Source organism: Gracilinanus agilis, chromosome 4 (assembly GCF_016433145.1).
Source record: "Gracilinanus agilis isolate LMUSP501 chromosome 4, AgileGrace, whole genome shotgun sequence".
NCBI lineage: Eukaryota > Metazoa > Chordata > Mammalia > Didelphimorphia > Didelphidae > Gracilinanus > Gracilinanus agilis.
Window position 1 is genome coordinate 396,798,042 of NC_058133.1, and position 19,465 is coordinate 396,817,506.

At 37.4% G+C, this 19,465-nt stretch overlaps 1 protein-coding gene across 1 annotated transcript in view; it reads left to right on the forward strand.

The window, feature by feature from the left end:
• ARFGEF3 (ARFGEF family member 3) overlaps positions 1-19,465 on the forward strand; it is a 215,742-nt gene that overhangs the window by 124,094 nt on the left and 72,183 nt on the right. The window contains exons 10-12 of the mRNA XM_044674613.1: positions 2,014-2,341; positions 8,003-8,115; positions 10,195-11,102. Coding sequence (XP_044530548.1) covers positions 2,014-2,341; positions 8,003-8,115; positions 10,195-11,102 — 1,349 coding nt within the window. The remainder of the gene's footprint in view (positions 1-2,013; positions 2,342-8,002; positions 8,116-10,194; positions 11,103-19,465) is intronic.

The following is a 19,465-nucleotide window of genomic DNA, read 5'->3' on the forward strand; positions in this document are numbered from 1 at the left end:
AGAGAGAGAGAGAGAGAGAGAGAGAGAGAGCGCTCTAGTTAGACAGTTGGGGTTATTGGGGGTTTTTTTAGGTATCAAGGTATAGGTCATATTTAGGTATTTAGGTATAGGTGATAGACCTAAAATTTTTTTTCTTATTCTTTAGGAGCCATGGTGGAGGCTCATTTCTAAGTGAAATCTAAAGCTTCCCACCCAATTATATCAGTTCCAAAGATACTTGCTGATGCTATGCACTATTCTTACAATACTGTCATTCTTTGTTTCTAAATACCAAGAAAGATAGAATTGTGTAATGGATTTAGAACCATAGAATTATCAGTTTAAAGCTAGAAAGGACCATACAGGTCATCTAGTCTAGGCCCTTCATTTTACAGATAATATAATTAAGACCCAGACTTGCTTCAGATGAGGCAGGGAAAATAGTGGCAGAGCTGGAATTTGAAGTCAATAACTCCAAATCCCACATTCTAAGTTCAGTATTCTTTCCAATGCAATACACCTGGCAAGTTATTTAAATCCTTCTGAGCCGTGAGGCTCTTAGGATGAATTATAGATGGATTTCAATTTACTAGGTAGAATTAGTTCCCATACCTACAAAATCACAATATCTTGACAATCTGACATAAATATAAGTGCTCTCTCTCTCTCTCCCTCTCTGCCTCTGTCTCTCTGTCTCAACCCCTCCCTCTTTCTCTCCTCCCTTTTAATTTTCTCTCCTCTTTTTTCTCTTTCTCTCTATCTTTTTCTCTTTCTCTCTCTTCTCTTTCACTTTTCTCTTTCCCTCCCTCTCTCTTTCCCCTCTCTCTTACTTTCTCTTTCTTCTCTCTCTTTCTTTTGCTTTCCCTCTGTTTCTGTCTTACTCCCTCTCTTTTTCTCACTCTTTTTTCTTTCTCTCTCATAAATATATATATATATATATATGTATATTGTCAGGATGATACTTATACATCATACATTCAAGTAAATGACAAATGAGATTTTTCTAAGCTATGACTTATACTATACAAATGAAGGATAGTGTTGCACCTTGGCACTATTGGAACATGCCTATAGTGCAGAGAATTTGGAGTTGCTAGATCCTGTCTTTCTGTTTTATCCTTGATGAGAATCATTTAGTTGCAATCATAATCATAGAGTATTAGAGTTGGCAGGGACCTCAGGGGGCCATCCAATTGCTACAGGAAGCTCTTCATCTATAGAAGAGAAAGGATAATGGTATTTGTCACTGAAGAATCTGAAATTCATTTCTTGAGTGAAAGGAACAAATTGTATTATGATTATAGTGAAACAAATGTCTATAACTAAATCATTAAAGTTTTCTGGGACAATTGTTGTAGAAAGGATGATGTCTTATTACTTCTATTGATATTTTATTTGGTAACACCCAGCTTGAGACAAAAGGAAATATTTCAGTAGTACTGAAGAACCTAGGCAGCCTAAGGCCAAGAGACCCTTGCCTTTGTGACATCTGCCATTTGAACCCTAAGATCATAAGGCCATAGACTGAGAGCTGGAAAGATTCTCAGAAGCCATCTGGTTCCACCCTTTCCTTTTAACAACGAGGAGACTCAGGCCCAGAGAGGAAAAGCTACTTGCTCTAGGACAGACAGAACTGGGATTTGAACCAATATCCTATGACTCCTAATTCAGCTGGCATCGTACTGCATCACATAATTCTGCCTTCAGAACTTTACCAAAATAGTTGTCTCCAACTGGGTGTCTGAAAAGTTGCCATTTTCCCATGGTCATATTGATAGTAAATATTTAAAGTGAAAATTGAACCCAGATATCTTGACTTTACGTCCTATGATCTAGTGAGAGAATGTTCCTAACTTGGTGACTTAACTTATGACTAACCAACTTTGAAGAAAAAAATCACATACCTCAATAACAAGTCAATTAGGTGATCGCTTACAGAGTTGGAGATTTAATTTGGCATTTAATTTTTAGACTGAAAGTGTAACACCATCTAAAATGTTCATCTCCCATGTTTCTCTTCCTCTCCACCCCTAGGAAGCACCTCTGTCCAGCTCTTATAGTGATCCTGGGAAATCCAATTCATGATAAAACCATCACCTCTGCTCACAGCAACAGCATCAGTATTGAATCTGACTCCTCCTCCTTGGGGGTTTCTGATCATGGCCGAGGATCTGGGTGTTCCTCCACAGCACCAGCTCTCAGTGGACCGGTGGCCCGAACAATTTACTACATTGCAGCTGAGCTAATCCGCTTGGTGGGATCAGTGGAATCCATGAAGCCAGTGCTGCAGTCGCTTTATCATCGGGTATTGCTTTATCCTCCACCGCAGCACCGAGTGGAAGCCATCAAAATCATGAAAGAGGTAGGCAAGAACTCAAGTGTGACTTTCTGTATTTGCCTGACTACCAGGCTTTGTCCATAATAAACACTAAGTAAATGTTTGCTGGTCATTCTGTTGATGGATTGAACTAAGCTATAACCTTCATTCCTATCTACCACAAAGCACCCTGCAAGAGAATTATCAATCCTGCACTCACTTAGCTGATATTATATAATGCCAAGCTTGGATGACTTAGGATTCTGTGACTGTCAGACCTCCATTAATAGAAGGCTTGACTGTTCCCCCTTGATCCACCATTTATTTGGCTACCTTAGTTGGTATTCATGAGTTTAATTTCAAACACTGATTCTAGAGTCAGAGGACCTGGGCTCAAATCCTACTTTTGATACTGTGGTTTTGGATAAATCACTTAACTTCACTGGGTCGCTGTTTCTTCAGCTGTGAAATGAGTGGGTTGAACTCGATGGCCTCTAAGGTACTTTCCAGCTCTAGATTTATTATCCTATTAGCTCTCCAAACTAACATTCGTGCCCTATCAGACTAAGATTAGTAAAACACATTCATTATTCCTTTCCTTGCTCAAGAATTACACTGCTTTTTCATTTTCTACTAGATCAACTCTGTTTTTCTTCCTGTATCCCAAGCCTTCTTTCTATCCATCACTGTTCTCCAATATGAACCTTCTTCACATGTCTAATTGGTCTCTTTTCCACTTTTCCTCCTCTGGCCCCTTTCCCCAGTGATTGTGCTTTCACGTACATCTTTACCTTTTGGCCCTTTCTCCAATGCACATACTCTTCCCACCACTAATTGCTTCTTTAAATCTTACCTCGTGTTCAAGCCCCAGATTAAATTTTACCTCTTCTATAAAATCCTTTTTGATTATTCCAACTCCTTGTGATGTCTCCTTTAAGTACTATTGCATTTAAAATAGTCTGTTTCAAACAGAAGAAAAACAATTGCTTGATCACATGGCTTAATGGGGATATGATGGGGATGTAGACTCAATCACTCTAGTGCAAATATTAATAATATGGAAATAGGAAGACCAATGACACATGTAAAACCCAGTGGAATTGCTCATTGGCTATGGTACTAGGGGTGGGAGGAGGGGGAGAGAAAGAATATGAATCATATAACCATGGAAAAAATATTCTAAATCAATTAAATAAATAAAAATTTTAAAAAGTCAAAAAATAAATTAAAATAAAATAAAATAGCTAACCTCCAAAAAAAAATCTGTTTCAAACTATTTAGTCCTTGGTTATAATTACAGAATGACAGGAAGAGTCCTTAGAGACCATTTTAGCCCAGCTTATCCCTGCACAAGACAACCTACAAAACAATGTCAGCATACCCAATATGGGTTAATCAAGCTATTTGGTGTAATGGATAGAGTACTAGACCTGGAGTCAGGAAGACTCATCTTTATGAGTTCAAATGTGGTTTTAGATATTTACTCCTATGTGACCCTGTGCAAGTCACTTCACCCTGTTTCCTTTAGTTTCCTCATCTATAAAATTATCTAGAAAAAGAAACAGCAAACCATTCCAAGTTAGCTCTACCAAAAAAACCCAAACAGGGCCACAAAGAGTTGCACATGACTAAAATCAATTGAACAACAAACATTTTTTCTTTGAAGACCTTTTTTTTTGGTATCATGAATCCTTTTGGCTATGTACCCCTTCTTATGTTATTAAATGCATACAATTAATTGTATATATAATATATGGACCATATATAGGATTTCAAAGGAAATTAATTATATTGAAATATGATGATTGGAATATTTTTTTTAAATCTCACAGATCTCAGGTTAAGAACTCCTGAAGTAGACCACTTTTATTTAATAGTCATTACCTAGAAATTAAATTCTATATAACTTTAATGTAAGTATATTTTATTTTGTTGAATTAAAAAAATAAAACATTCATGATGACTTTCTGTTAATTAGAGCATCTTATTCATTAAGCATGTTGAATAACCAGGAACTTATTCCAAAGTAGCCTAAAAAGGTTTTCATGGCCAAATTGAACCCTGACTGAAGTAGGCTGTTTCACTTTTTTGGATAGGCCTAAATTTTGAGAAATTCCCTTTACATTAAAAGTAAGCATGCTTCTCTTCAATTTCTCATTCTTTCTCATCTACCCTCTGAGGTCAAGCAAAAACAAATTAATCCCTTTTCCACATGACTACAGCTTCCATTTCCTTTCAAGTCTTCTCTTCTCCAGGGTTAACAACCTCAATTTCTTCAACTGACCTTTGACAGGGTAGCAAGGCCTTTGCTATTGCAGTTGCCCTTGTTTGGATAGCCTTTGTCTTATCCTTTCCAGAACCTCCACAACCTTTCTCACTTCTGTCCCTGCATATAGACTCTAGTTCAGACCCTCATTACATTGTAGGAGCTTCTGACTTGGTCTTCTACCTTGTCTCCAATCTCCAGCCCATTTCCTACACAGTTGCCTAATGGCTGGTCCTAGAGTATAGATCTGACCATAGGAAATCCCAAGAAGCATCACTATTGCCTCTAGGACAAAATACTTCCTGTCTGACATTTAAATACCTTCACAACATAGTTCTAACCTCTCTTTCCAAACTGATTTCATATTGTGTCCTATCATATACATTATCCCCCAAACAAACCAGTCAACTTACTATTCCTCACACACAAATTTTAGCCTCCATTTCCATGCTTCCACAAGGCAATGCTCTCCGTGCTTAGATTTGCTCTCTTCCCTCATCTCCATCTCCTAGAATCCCTAAGCTTCCTTTGAGATTCCTCTCAAGTGCCTCCTGCATGCAACCTTTTCTGTCATTCCTCCCCCATTGTTAATACTCTCTTTCTAATTACACCAACCCATCTTAGCCTCCGGTACTTTGTTTTTATTTAGGATATATTTTGGATCCACTTATCTGAATATGTGTTATTTTTTCTAATAGAACATAAGCTCCTTGGGGGTAGAATCTATTGGAATTTTATCTTTGTTTTCTCAGGACTTAATGCAGTTAAACAGAATTTAATTAGACATAATACTCCAGGTGGTTTGATTGCAACAAAGTACAATAGAATTATCACCCCTGCTTTGTTCAAATCTAAGTAAACTGTATTAATATCATTTCCCTGGTGTACTAATCTATTAACCCTGCCAAAAAAGGAAATGCTAATAGTTTGGCAAGCTCTTTTCTTGATAAAGTGAACTCTTTGAGATGATTCTTTCCTGTTCTAGATGTTCATTAACCATCCCATTACTTACATTCTATTATCCTTCAATTGTTCTAATATTCTAATTGTTTCTAAGGATTTTGTTGTTTTGGGTTCTTTATTTTCCCCAAATAGTTCATTGAAAGCAAAATGATAACTTCTAATATTCTCCACAACTTCCCTTTGGAGAACATTTGTCAGGAAACCCTAGTTTTCAAAGATCAGGTGACAGATTGCTCAAGGTCCGACAACAACATAGGGACTGAGCTGGGCTTGAAATACTCAGTCCCTGGATGATCTCTTCTACAATGTTGGGCACAGAATATAGGCTGACAGTTGAATACAATTATTTAATTGAAGGAGTTAGTGAGAGGGTATCTGCAGAGGGAATGAGAAGTCAAACTATGCTCCAGTTCCTTTTCTTTTCTCCCCAAAGTATCAAGTAGTAGAGCTATGGCTATATATTATAAAGATATGTGACAGGAGCAGCTAGGTGGCTCAGTGGACTGAGAGCCAGACCTAGAGACGGGAAGTTCTGAGTTCAAATCTGACATCAGACACTTCCTCACTATGTGACTGTGGGCAAGTCACTTAGCTTCTATTTTTTAGCTTTACCGTTCTTGTGAATTAGAACCAATACTTGATATTGACTCTGAGATGGAAGGTAAGGGTTTATAAAAATAGTAATAAATCTATCTGACCTTTAAAAGCTGAGTAGCCTGCATATGGGCAATATAGTTCTCTAATATGTGAGAAAGAAGAAGGCACATATAGGTTATGAATTACACCAATGGAAGGTACTTACACCAATGCTGTCCTAGATCCATTGAAATAAGGAAGAAGGAGAAGGAAAAGGGAACAAGCATTTATTAAGCACCAACTATGGACTAGGCACCATGCTAAGCACATTACAAGTATTTTCACATTTGATCCTTATAACAGCCCTGTGAGGTAGATGCTATTATCATCCCATTTTAACAGAGGAGGAAATTGAGGCAGACTGAGATTAGATTGAACTTGGTCTACATCAGTCTACATTCCCAACCCCAAATGCAGGGCTCTATCCACTGCAGCACCTAGCTGCCTATTTTATCCATATATATGAACTCTCTGCACTCACAGACTGTAACTAAGCTTCTTGTAACTAAGATTTCCCTGTGGTCACATAGCTGGGAAATATTGGGCTGCATTTAAACCCAGGTCTTCTTGGTTCCATTATGCTACATTATGCCACACCGATTTTCTAATCCTATTTTAAATAGTCGACTTCTAATAGTCTCCAAAATTTCTCTATAGAGGACATTTAGAAGACTCCATTTTTCAGAGATCAGTTAACAGACTGCTTAAGTTCAAACAGCAATGCAAGGTCAGAACTGGGCCTGGCATGCTGAGCTCCTGAATTTGTCTTTTCTAGAAATGCTGGCTCTTCCCTCCCTTCCTCCAACTCCCCTCAACAAAACCCACTACCTGAATCTGCGAAGTATATTTACATAAATGTCTCTATTTCGTTTTATTTAAAAATAGAAAACCAGTAACTCTGAAAAGTTGGTAACCTAGATATTCTAAGGTTCAGAGCTTAGGCAAACAATGAAACCTGTTTCTGTCCAGGATGTTTGCTTAACATTTCATTATTTGAACACAAAGTGTGATATTTCCTTGTAGTCTTTCTGGTTTCTTATGGGGCAGAGAGAAATGGCAAGAGTTTCAAAATATCTATGTACAAGTGAACAAAAGGGGTTAGGGACTTCACTTATTCACCTGTTCTTTGCTGTTCTTTCTTTTCTAAAAAGTATATGAGGAACACTTCATAAAAAGCCTAATTTCAATGCTTTCCACCCCCTCCTCTACAACACTAAATCGGAAAGGAATCTTCTTCCCTTTGTTATAATTTATATTGCCAGACATCCCCACCACCCTACCCAGAACTATGACTATTAACATCCTTGACCCTAATCTAAGAAATCTGATGATTTTATGCTGTTTCACCCATGGCTTTGTAAATCTTTACTTTTTTCTAAAATACTAGCAATGTGTCTCTCTCCTTTCCAGTAAGTGCCTTCATTGATTTAAACATAAACATAACGATCAGATTTTCAGCCAAAAGACTTACTACAAAGCCATTCTTCTCCTCAGGATCATTAACACCAAATCACAATCTAAAAACAGAACAAAATCACTCTACACTGTCAGAAAAACAAAAGTGTTGGTACCCTAAGACAAATCACACCCTTGAGATTTTTCTATTAAAGCCCAGCCTGAATGTTTGTCTGGATGCTAGAATGCAGGCCAAGAAAATTGTTAAGACTTGCTTTGTTTGGGGTACCAGATTTGCAGCTAAGTGTCTCCTGGGGTTTGCTGACACCACAGAGAGATTTTGTGTTTATTTGAGCTCACGTTTGTACAACTTTTTGTGAATGTATGATATTCTTTTCTTTTTTAAAAAATAAAAGCAAACCTAAGGTATTTTCCTATTTTTAAAGATACTTGGTAGCCCCCAGAGGCTCTGTGATCTGGCAGGACCCAGCTCCACTGAACCAGAATCCAGGAAAAGATCAGTTTCAAAAAGAAAGTCGCATCTCGATCTTCTCAAACTGTATGTATGCACTTTCTTTCCTGTACTATTTATTGAAGACTAATCTTCAGAAGAATTCACTCAGCCTGTGTGTGTGTGTGTGTGTGTGTGTGTGTGTGTGTGTGTGTGTGTGTGGTGTATGGGTAAGGGGTGAGATACAGTGTGAAATGGTAGAAAAAGAACTATCCTATGAGCCATAAAGAACTGGGTTCAAGTCCAACCCCGGGCAAATTGTTTAATCGCTCAGTGTCTTGGGTAGTCTACTAGAACCCTAAGTTACAGAGAAAGTGATTACCTAAATTAGTTGAGAATTTCTCCCCATGGAGTTCACTTTTCTAGTGATAGCATAAATTCAGTTTCTATCCTTATTATATATAGAGCCTGTAAGGATAGTGGATAAAGCTTTGGCTTTAGTCAAGAAACCATGTTTCAATGTCCCCTGACACATACTAATTGGGTGACCTTAATTTAAATTGAAACCTCTCAGTGTCCCCCCACCCAGTCAATACTTTAAGACCATAAATTGCAAAACAGTTGCTGACTTGCACTGATGCTTTCTTCCAAAGCTAGTAAAATTGAGATCCATTCCTAAATCCCAATAAAATAATATATGAATATACATGTATACACACATATGCATTTACATAATATGTATTCATATTGTATCTGATTATATGGCATAACATATATTATACCTCACACCGATAAATATGATATATTATTGTGCTATATACAATTATATGACATCATAACATAATATATCACCTCATATAAACTATCATATATGTAACATATGATATGATATATCATTTGTTGTAATTATTACTCAGTCATTTCAGTCATATGTGATTCTTTGAAACACCATTTGTAGTTCTCTTGGCAAAGATACTGGAGTAGTTTGCCATTTCCTTCTCCAGCTCCTGCCAACAGGGAGAAGTGACTTGTCCACGGTTACAAAGCTAGTAAATGTCTGAGGCTGGATTTGAACTCAGATGAGTCTTCCTGACTCCAGGTCAACACTATATTCACTGTACCTACCACCTAACTGCCCCATAGTATAGTATAGTATACTATTATTATACTATGATATCAAATATATAAAACAGTATAATATATGATATATTATTATATTATAACATGATAAACTATATCAAAACATATGATATAATATATATTTTAGAACATATATATTATTATAACATGATTAGAATCAGACTTTATTTTATATAAACTCAACATACTTTGAGATATGTGCAATTGGCAAATGAAAGAAATAAAGACAGAAAAATACATAAAATAATAATTTTAAATTATGTAATAAATTCACGCCATTTTCTCAAGCTGCTTAAAGCCTCAGAGAATTTCACCCAATTGTGCTCATTCTTGCTCTGAAAAGCATTAATGTAAGTCAGTACACTGCTTTGTGCCCCACCTTAGCTCCTATATAAGTCTTTATCCCAAGTTATCACTCTTATTAAATCACGTCTACGTCAGAGCATTGCTTCTCTCTATTTCATTAAGGCTATTTAGTTATTAATAATGGACCCAAAGTACAAGAGTAAGGATGCTGTTAACTCTGATGAGACTAAGAATCACCCTATAGTGTGTAAGTATGTTCATATAAGAAAAACTTATTAAATGATGGATTTGTTATTATGTAAAATTTTCAACTCATGCAAAGGGTCTTGAATCATATTAGTCACCATAAAATGATGTCCTGTTGTATATATAGTTTAATGTGTGTGTGTACATATATGTGTGTGTGTGTATGCATTTGCTATGGACTACATGTATGTCAAACAAAGATTTAGCCTAAGTTTGGAGAATTTTGTCAGTGGGTTGGTGAATTTTTGGCAATTCAAAGAGATCCTCTCCTATGTCATAGTTAGAGCTCTAAAATTTGCCAGTGAAAGTAGAGGAAAGTAGCCACACTGATGAAATGATATAGATTTAAAATAAAAGAGAACTAATATATCTGAATAGTACCAGTTTACCAATGCATGTTCCCTTTAGAATACTTTTTCTATCCTTGAGATGGTGTTTTTTTTTTCTCTCTCTCTCTTTCTCTCTTAAAAAACAAACCCAACAACAATGGCGCAGCATCATGGATGGAATGACAGAAGCTTGTATTAAAGGTGGCATTGAAGCCTGCTTTGCCTCGGTATCCTGTGTCTGCACCCTCCTTGGAGCTTTAGATGAACTTAGCCAGGGCAAAGGTTTGAGTGAGGAACAGGTGCAGCTGATTCTTCGGCGCATTGATGAGTTGAAAGATGGGGCCGAATCGAGCCGCGAGTCCATGGAGATCAATGAAGCTGACTTTCGGTGGCAAAGGCGAGTCCTGTCCTCAGAACACACCCCATGGGAATCAGGAAATGAGAAGAGCCCTGACATTAGCATTAGTGTTACCACGGATACGGGGCAGACCACTTTGGAGGGTGAAATGGGGCAGACCACGCCTGAGGAGAACCCCGAAAACCAAAAGAGTTTAAAGTCGCCAGCCATACAAGAGAGTAAGGAAATTCTAAGGAAAGAGCGAGAATCAGAAGCGATAGACCAACCAGATGTTGTTCAGAGAAGCCACACTGTTGTTTACCCTGACATAACTAATTTCCTGTCCGTTGATTGCAGGACGAGGTCATACGGATCCAGATATAGTGAGAGTAATTTCAGTGTAGATGACCAAGACCTTTCTAGGACTGAATTTGATTCCTGTGATCAGTACTCCATGGCAGCAGAAAAAGACTCTGGGAGGTCTGATGTCTCAGACATTGGGTCTGACAATTGTTCTCTAGCTGATGAAGAGCAGACCCCGAGGGATTGCTTGGGCCACAGATCTTTGAGGACGGCTGCCCTCTCATTAAAACTGCTGAAGAGCCAGGAGGCAGATCAGCACAGTGCCAGGTTGTTTATACAAACCCTGGGAAACCTCCTTCCTCGGCTCCTTGCCCTCCCCAGTGTAGAAGAAGTGGACTCTGCCCTCCAGAACTTTTCTTCAACCTTCTGTTCAGGTTTGCAAATAATTATACTACCCTCTAGTCAAAACCAGTGTGCAGGGTACTAGCCTCAGTGAGCAATTACAATGGAATGTACAGGCTGAAGTACACAAACGTTAACTCTGGGATTCTTCCATTTTCTTTTGGAGGAAGGGATCACAGGATCATAGATTCCAAGATAGAAGGGCTACCTCAGAGGCCATCTGTCCATCCATCCTCTTGTTTTTTATATGAGGAAACTGTTGCTCCTAGAGTTAAAACAATCTGTCCTGGGTCACCAGCTAGTTAGTGTCATAATCAAGATTTCAATCCAGGTCTCCTGACTCCAAGTAAAGTACTCTACCTACTTTGTCACCCAGTTGTTGCAAAGGGTTCCATAGACAGTGGCTCACTAGAGTTCTAGAGTGGTGGGTATTAGGTAGAGATCTACTCCTAAAATAGAATTCTTTAATCACAGTTTCATACTGTATTGTGAACTTTTTGTGTTAACCTAAGGGTCCAATCCATGGGACATCTATTCAATTGAAAACATAATCAAAGACATTCTCAATTCAGTACTTTAATTCTAATATTAAGCACTTAAACTTAAAACTGAATACACTACAAAGCAGGCTTGCCTTATGATGAATTCTGCTCTCTAGTCAATCTAAAAACAATTGAGTTTCCGTTGCCTTAGAGCAGTGATTCCCAAAGTGGGCACCACCGCCCCCTGGTGGGTGCTGCAGCGATCCAGGAGAGCAGTGATGACCACAGGTACATTTATCTTTCCTATTAATTGCTACTAAAATTTAAAAAAAATTAATTTCCAGGGGCACTAAGTAATATTTTTTCTGGAAAGGGGGTGGTAAGCCAAAAAAGTTTGGCAGCCACTGCCTTAGAGTAACTGTATAGACTCAAGAGTCTTGCTGCATGCCAGATATTGGCATCTGTTCTCCTCGAGTCTGATGTTAAACTTTATTGGCCAAAAGAATTAGATATTCTAAATTTTAACCAAAACAACAAAGAACAACTCTTCCCAAAAAATAGAAACAAGAGAGAGTTTAAGGAATCTCAATTTTCATTAGAGAAAGACAGCATGACCCAGGGGTTAGCATATCTTACCATAATGTTCAAATCCTGCCTCTTTAAGTTCAAATCCTACCTCTTGACATTTACTAATTGTGTGGTTATTGGCAAGTACTTTAACTATTCAGCACAATAAATGACCCCATTTGAGGTTTTCTTGCAAAGATACCTGAGGAGTTTGCAATTTCCTTCTCCAGCTCATTTTACAGATAAGGAAATTGAGGCAAAAGAGGTAAGTGACTTGCCCAGGTCACACAAGTAGGAAGTGTCTGAGACCCGATTTGAGCTGAGAAAGATGTGTCTTCCTGATTCTAGGCATGTCACATTATCTTCTGTGTCACCTAGCTGCCTGTCATCTTGCTTTACTTATCTGTAATATAAAAGAGTTGAACTAGCTGGCCTCAATCTAAATCTCTGATTGTATGATCATACTAAGTTTTAGATGGGTTGTGACTTATGTTGATAGATTCCCTGCATCAAGACCACCATAGATGATCTAATATATATTGATTCTTATTTTTTTAAACCCTACTTTCTGATTGACAACTCTAAGACAAAGGGGTAAGGGCTAGGTAAATAGGGTTAAATGGCTTGCTTAGGGTCACAAGGCTAGTAAAGCTCTGAGGCCAGATTTGAACTCAAGAAGATGATTCTTCTTGACTCCAGGTTTGGCACTAAGTCACCTACCTGCCCCATATATTGATTCTTACTACATTCCCATTAGAAATCATGTGACTCCAGGAGTGCCAAATATGATGGAATTTTGAGGGATTCTGGGAGAAAGGCAATAAATCTCTTTAAAGGAAAAAAACCCAAACTGTTATCCATCTCTTAAATGGAATCCTGACATGTCTATTCTGGGACTAATATATACAATTTTTTTTATTTAGAATATTTTTCCATGGTTACATGATTTCCCACTCCTCTTCCCTCCCCTTCTAGGAGCTGACAAGCAATTCCACTGGGTTATACAAGAATATATACAATTCTAATTACCACACCTCAAGGAGGATTTAATGGACTTGGAGAAGGTCCAGAGAACAGTTGCTAGAATAATAGAGGAGAAACACATATATAAGGACAACCTAAAAATATCAGGATTCTTCTGTTTTATAATAGTTGAGATGTGGCAGCAAAATGTAGAAAAAACATAAAAGGCATTAGTAAGGTTAGAGGAAGTGTGGAATAGTGGATAGTGAGACTGTCTTTCTTCCAGAAAGCCTTTCAAGTCCTTCTCAGACTAGTGCTTTCTGCATAACCTGGGGCAGAGTCATCTTGACTTGACATCCAAGTACTTTGGCCTTCAGACTCTTAAATGGCTTTGTTTTAGGATATTTCCTCCTTGGGGAGTTGCCTATATCAATAACTCAAGATCTGTGGTTTTTGTTGTTGTTATTTTCTTTTTGTTTTGTATTGTTTTTTGTCAATTAGCCCTACACAACTCTTTGGGACCCTATCTGAGGTTTTCTTGTCAAAGACAGTGGAGTTGTTTGCCATTTCCTTCTCAGATCTCCAGGGATTTCAGTTCAGATCCTCCTAATTCAAAGACTGGCACTCTATGCACTGTGCCACCTAGCTGCCCCAGAGATGAATTTACCAAATCCCCAAATACTAGGACAAAGAAGTATCTTTCCAAACTCAAGCAGAGCAGTTTTAAGCACAATAAAAAGATCTTCCTGACTGGTTCTTTCCTGATAAACATTTGGAATTAACTAAAAGGAATTGAACAAATTTGTTAAATGAGAGAGTCAATATTGAAGACAAAGGAAAGAAAGAACTCTATTTAACATACAACTAGATATGATCTGGCAGTTATAGCAGTTTCTTTGTAAAGGAATAACATATAGGGCCTAGGAGGTCCTGGTCCTATTATAGAATCCCACAGCTTTTCTTCTCACAGGAAAATCTGGGACTTGGCTTATTGATACTGCACAGTGGTTTCTCATGGATACTGCTTCTCCTTTCCCCACAACCCCAGCTTCACCATTAGGAGAGAATATCTTTAGGAGAGAAGGCCTTCTTTCTATATCAAAATGCATCCTGGGATATAATCCTTCTTTTCAGGATAAAAAAAAAGCTTTTCTCTAACTATATGTTCATACTGTTCTCTTAAAAGTTCATTTTCCATGATCACATATTTCAATATTGGTCTTACAGTTTGCAGTGCATGTTTATTAAACAAATGCATTTTCTTGAACCTGGAGAATCTATGAAAAGTTAGTAACTCAAAAAAATCTCTTAGTAAACTGCTGTTCTCCCACATCAATTTATCACAAGTTTATAGGACGCTTTGAGTGTTAATGTATTTTTTCAAAGTTCTTAGAGTTCATATAATTTTAAATTAGATCATTTTTTCCTCTTTTGTAGTGATCTCTGAGATCACTATCCAACCACAGAGGATGGGTTGGATTTTTCATGTCTATGCAAATTTGGTCTTACTCTGTTGATCACTTAGTAGCCTGTCTTTCTTAGTGCATGCAGGTCTGACTAATTTGCACAGTTGATTTATCGCTAAACAAGATCAAACATTCTTGATTGAACTTGGCTGAATCACTAATTGAAATCAAGGAATCAGATTTCCATTAGCAAAGTGATCTGAAATTTTGGCTATATGCTTGTCACTATTCAGTAGTTCAATCAGAACCATCTCTAAATGGTCCTGTGCACCATACTGTGCAGGGGATTTTCCTGACAAAGAAACTGGAGTGGTTTGCCATTTCTTTCTCCACTGGATTTGAACTCAGGCCCTCCTGACCCAAAACTAAGTATTCTTTGCATTGAACCACCTAGCTGCCTCCTTTTTTGTCTACACTCTATCTGGTTTATGCTTTGGATGGTCATTTCTCACAGAATACCAACATATATTGATTATTTGATTTCTTAGCCCCAAAGGATTAGAAGAAATAAATTCAAAGGGAGTGACTCTGCCAGAGGTAGACATTTGGCAAAAGAAGGGGCATTTGGTATTCTGAAATGAAGCAAAGAGATGAAAATCAATTGTAAGTATGATAAAAGCATGGCAGCCTAGAGCCATTTAGTGTTGGGTAGGGATCTTAAAGGTTTTTTGAATAGGAATGATTTGTTATTGCCTTGAAGTCTTGAAATCCTGAGATGGATAGACAGGGTACTAAGTGTCACCACCCCTTAATGAGAAAGCTGGGAAGAGACTGGCCACCCATGGGTAATGAGCTATAGACAGCTATTTGAAATGTCGGGAAATATTTATAATAGTGGCCCCAAGTCACTTAAAATATATAAAATTATTTTCACTATTCTCAGTTTAAAAAGCCAAAGAATGTAAAGATTTCCCTCAAAAGCAGATAAAATGTACAATTTCCATTAGTTTTTACATGTAAAAACAGTTTTCAGTTTTTTTAAAGGAGATTCTGAGTCTTGAATTTTCTCCCTCCCTCCCCTTCCTATCCCTACTCCCAGCTCACATTGAGTAATGGTAAGCAACCTGATACAGATTTTACATGTGTAATCACATAAAACATGTTTCCTTATTAATTCTTTTATGAAAGGAAACTAAAAAATTTTTAAGAAAGGAAATGGAAAAAGTTTACTTTGATCTGTATTTAGTCTTTAATATTTCTGTCTCCAGAAGCAGATGACTTTTTTTTAAATATCATGAGTCTTTTGGGATTGTTTTGGAGCATTATATTACTGGGAAAAGTTAAGTTATTCACAGTTGTTCATCATACAGTGCTGCTGTCGCTGTGTATAATATTCTTCTGGTTCTGCTTACACCACTCTGTTTCAGTTTATATAAGTCTTTCCAGGTTTTTCAGAGCTTCTCATGTTCTGAGAATAATATTCCATTACAATCATACATTATAACTTATTCAGCCATTCCCCAATTGATGGGCATTCCTTCATTTTCCAATTCTTTGCGGTTTTCCTTTTCTTAGTGATGCTTAGTCAATGAAGCAGTAATTTACTAGACATTCCATCTTTGATTCCTAAGAATCACTGAATTTATTTGGAAAGAATATCAGAAGCCATTTTATCCATTGTCCTTCTCTATAGCATCCCCAAACAATGTTCAGTCTCTCCTTGAATAAGGGAATCCACTAACTCCTATTGTCTGCTTGGGTCGACTCCATTTCGTAGGATATTATTTCATTATACCAGGTCAAAATGGCCAAGTCTGCAGCTTCCACCCACAGCTACTAGTTCTAGCCTGATGGAATAAGTCTGGTTTGTTTTTCACATAAGAGCCCTTTATAAGAACTATAAGAAATTCAGTCCAATTCAATAAACATTTAAGTGCTTACTATATGCTAAGCACTTGGGATAAAATTAATTATTTCTTAAAAAATAGTTCCTGCCCTCAAGGAATTTATAATCTAATGGGAGGAGACAACATACAAAAGAAGAAAAGAGAGATGTTGAGATGTGAGGGAAGAGACACCAGGGATCCTCAGTGCATGGCATCTTGTTCCATGAAGTTGAAAAAAAAAACAAACACACGGGCAGCAGATGTAGAGTGGAGCAAATCCCAAAGTTCAGGGTCTGCCCTCTATAAAAGAAGACACTGGGCGGAATTTGGTACTCTATATTCTAGCCCTCCAATCAGAGGGGAGAGGAAGCTAAAATAGCTGGTGTCAGTCAAGGCTTGAATGAATAAATATTGTGGTATTAGAGGTAATGAGTTTAACCTAGGAGGGACATCTTGTTCTCTGGAGTTGAAAACACCAGGGAGATCAATAGATCCGGTGTAGAAATAATCATAGAAAGCCAGATATCAGAGAGATAGGAAATGTAATCTGAACGGTACGAATTGAAAAAGGATGAGCTAGTACTAGGGTGGCTCAGGGTTAGAGAGTGAGGCCTGGATTTGGGAGGTTCTAGGTTCAAATCTGGTCTAGGAAACTTCTTAGCTGTGCAACTTTGGGCAAGTCCTTAACTCCAATTTCCTACATCTTACTTTTCTTCTGCCTTGGAACCAAAACTTAGTATTGATTCTAACACAGAAGGTAAAAGTTTTTCTTTTTTTTTAAACAAAAAAAAATTGATAAGCCAAAGTCTGCCTCTGGATATAGAATTTGCCTTTCAACCTAATTTAACAACAACAAAAAATGTTTTTCACCATCTGCCATGTATACCAAAAGAACTAAGTGGTTATTATTTGGGAATTTGGGGGTAGGATTAGGATGGGATTGTATGGGCAGCCTGATCACAACTCTCCCCAAATTTGTAGCATGTGGAAAAACTGCCAGGATTTCAGAGTTGTACCTGCCAAGAAGCCTGTCTGACTCAATGCACTTTGCATCGCATAAAATGTCATACATGATTATAAAGTTAAAAAAAGAATTCTGAAGTTGCAGGGTTATAAAAAGCACTAAAGTTGGATATGAACTAACTGTCATGTTGTCAATCCATATGTCCTTTAGTGTTTAACACCTTCTCCTCAACCATTGTTGATCTTAATTTCCAAAATGTGAGGTTTGGTGGGGCACTTAGGTGGCACAGTGGATAGAGGGCCAGGCTTCAGTCAGGAATACTCATTTTTATGAGTTCAAATCTGGCCTTAGACACTTACTGGCTATGTGACCCTGGGCAAGTCACTTAAGCCTATTTGCCTCAGTTTCCTCATCTGTCAAATGAACTAGATAAAGGAATGGCAAACCACTCCAGTATCTTTGCCAAGAAAACTCCAAATGGGGTCACAAAGAGTCAGATGTGACTGAAAAATGACTCAATAACAGCAAAAAGTTATTTGGGGATCCTATGACTAGTAAGCTAATTTTTGCCTGTCAGTGCTCTGGTTATCCAATAATGACACTGATCATTGATATGGGCATGCTGTGTCATAGTACCATTAAATATTAGACATTGAAAGGACTCTAGTGATTGCCAAGTTGAGCAGTTCTCAAACTATTCAGTTCCAGGACCCCTTTACACTCTAATTAGTAATTATTGAGGACTCCAAAGAGCTATAATGTGGTTTCTATCTAGTGATATTCACTGCATTAGAAATTAAAACTGCTAAAAATATTGATAAAATCATTAAAAATAACAGTAATAAATCTATTTCATGTTAACACAAATACTTTTTTTGAAAAATAATATTTTCTAAAACAAAAAAAATAGTGAATACATCTGCATCTGTTGTCCTCTGTGGTTTTTTTTTCAACTTCCTGGAACAAAACACCATGCCCTGAGTACACTTGCTGTCTCTTCCCTTCTGTCTCAACATCCCCCTTTTCTTTTCTTCTTTTGTATGTTGTCTCCTCCCATTAGATTATAAATTTTTTGCGGGCAGGGACTGGTTTTTAAAAAATATATTGGTGGGTTCTCATATATGCTTCTACTTTTAAATCTGTCGTGATATGTTTGGGTTGAAGTATATGAGGAAAATCCAGCTTCATGCAAATATGCAGTTGGAAAAGGGAAGAGTATTTGAATAGTCCAATAATATCTTACACTTCAATGGCCTTCTGAAAGGATACTGAGGACCCCTCCCAGGAGTCCTCTGATTGTACTTTGAGTAATGCGATTTCATTCCCTTTACTTTTTAGACCCAGGATCTGTAACCTTTACTCAGTATCTCACAAAAAATTAAAAGTCTATGCAGAAGTAGAAACCAGCTTTCCTAATTCTTGGTCCAGTCTGCTTTTCCATGTAGTTTGATCAGAAGATGAACATGATGTCACAGGCATTGTTTTCAGAATAATAGTCTACACTAGGCAGATCTTGTGAATGTCCTCTTTTATTTACTTGGCCTTCCTCTCTGAAGCTGAAGACATAGACGTTGACTGTATTTATGCAAACATATAAATATGCATATTTATATATGTATGTATGATCACTATTTTCTAAGCCTAAAATTGGGATACATGGTCTTGACATGGAAATATTTCTTTTGGAAAATCTTGTTAAATGTACATTTCCTTTTCTTGAAAGAGAAATGTTCCAGATTTTCCAGGGCAAATGGGTGCCACAAATATAGCCTTTTCCCAGACAGGTACTTTGCATCTGAAAATATCAGAATGAGGGCTTAGCTGCCTTGTCAGAATCCTAAATGCAAGATACTTCTGTTCTTTTGAAAGCTATTAAAAAGAAAAGCTGCCAGTAACAGGTCAAATGAACAATCTCTTGGCAAATAGAGATCACAATGACAATACTTAAAGGATTCTAGAATTTAAAGTGTGAGGTGACCCTATTCTTTCTAAAGTGGGTTTGGGAGCAGAGGGAGGGAGAAAGAAATATACTTGTTCTAAATATGTCCCCCACCATCTTTAAAAAGAACAGCTAGACCTTGAAGTCATTATACAAACCATGAGATCTTTCTAAAGCCCAAGTCTAGC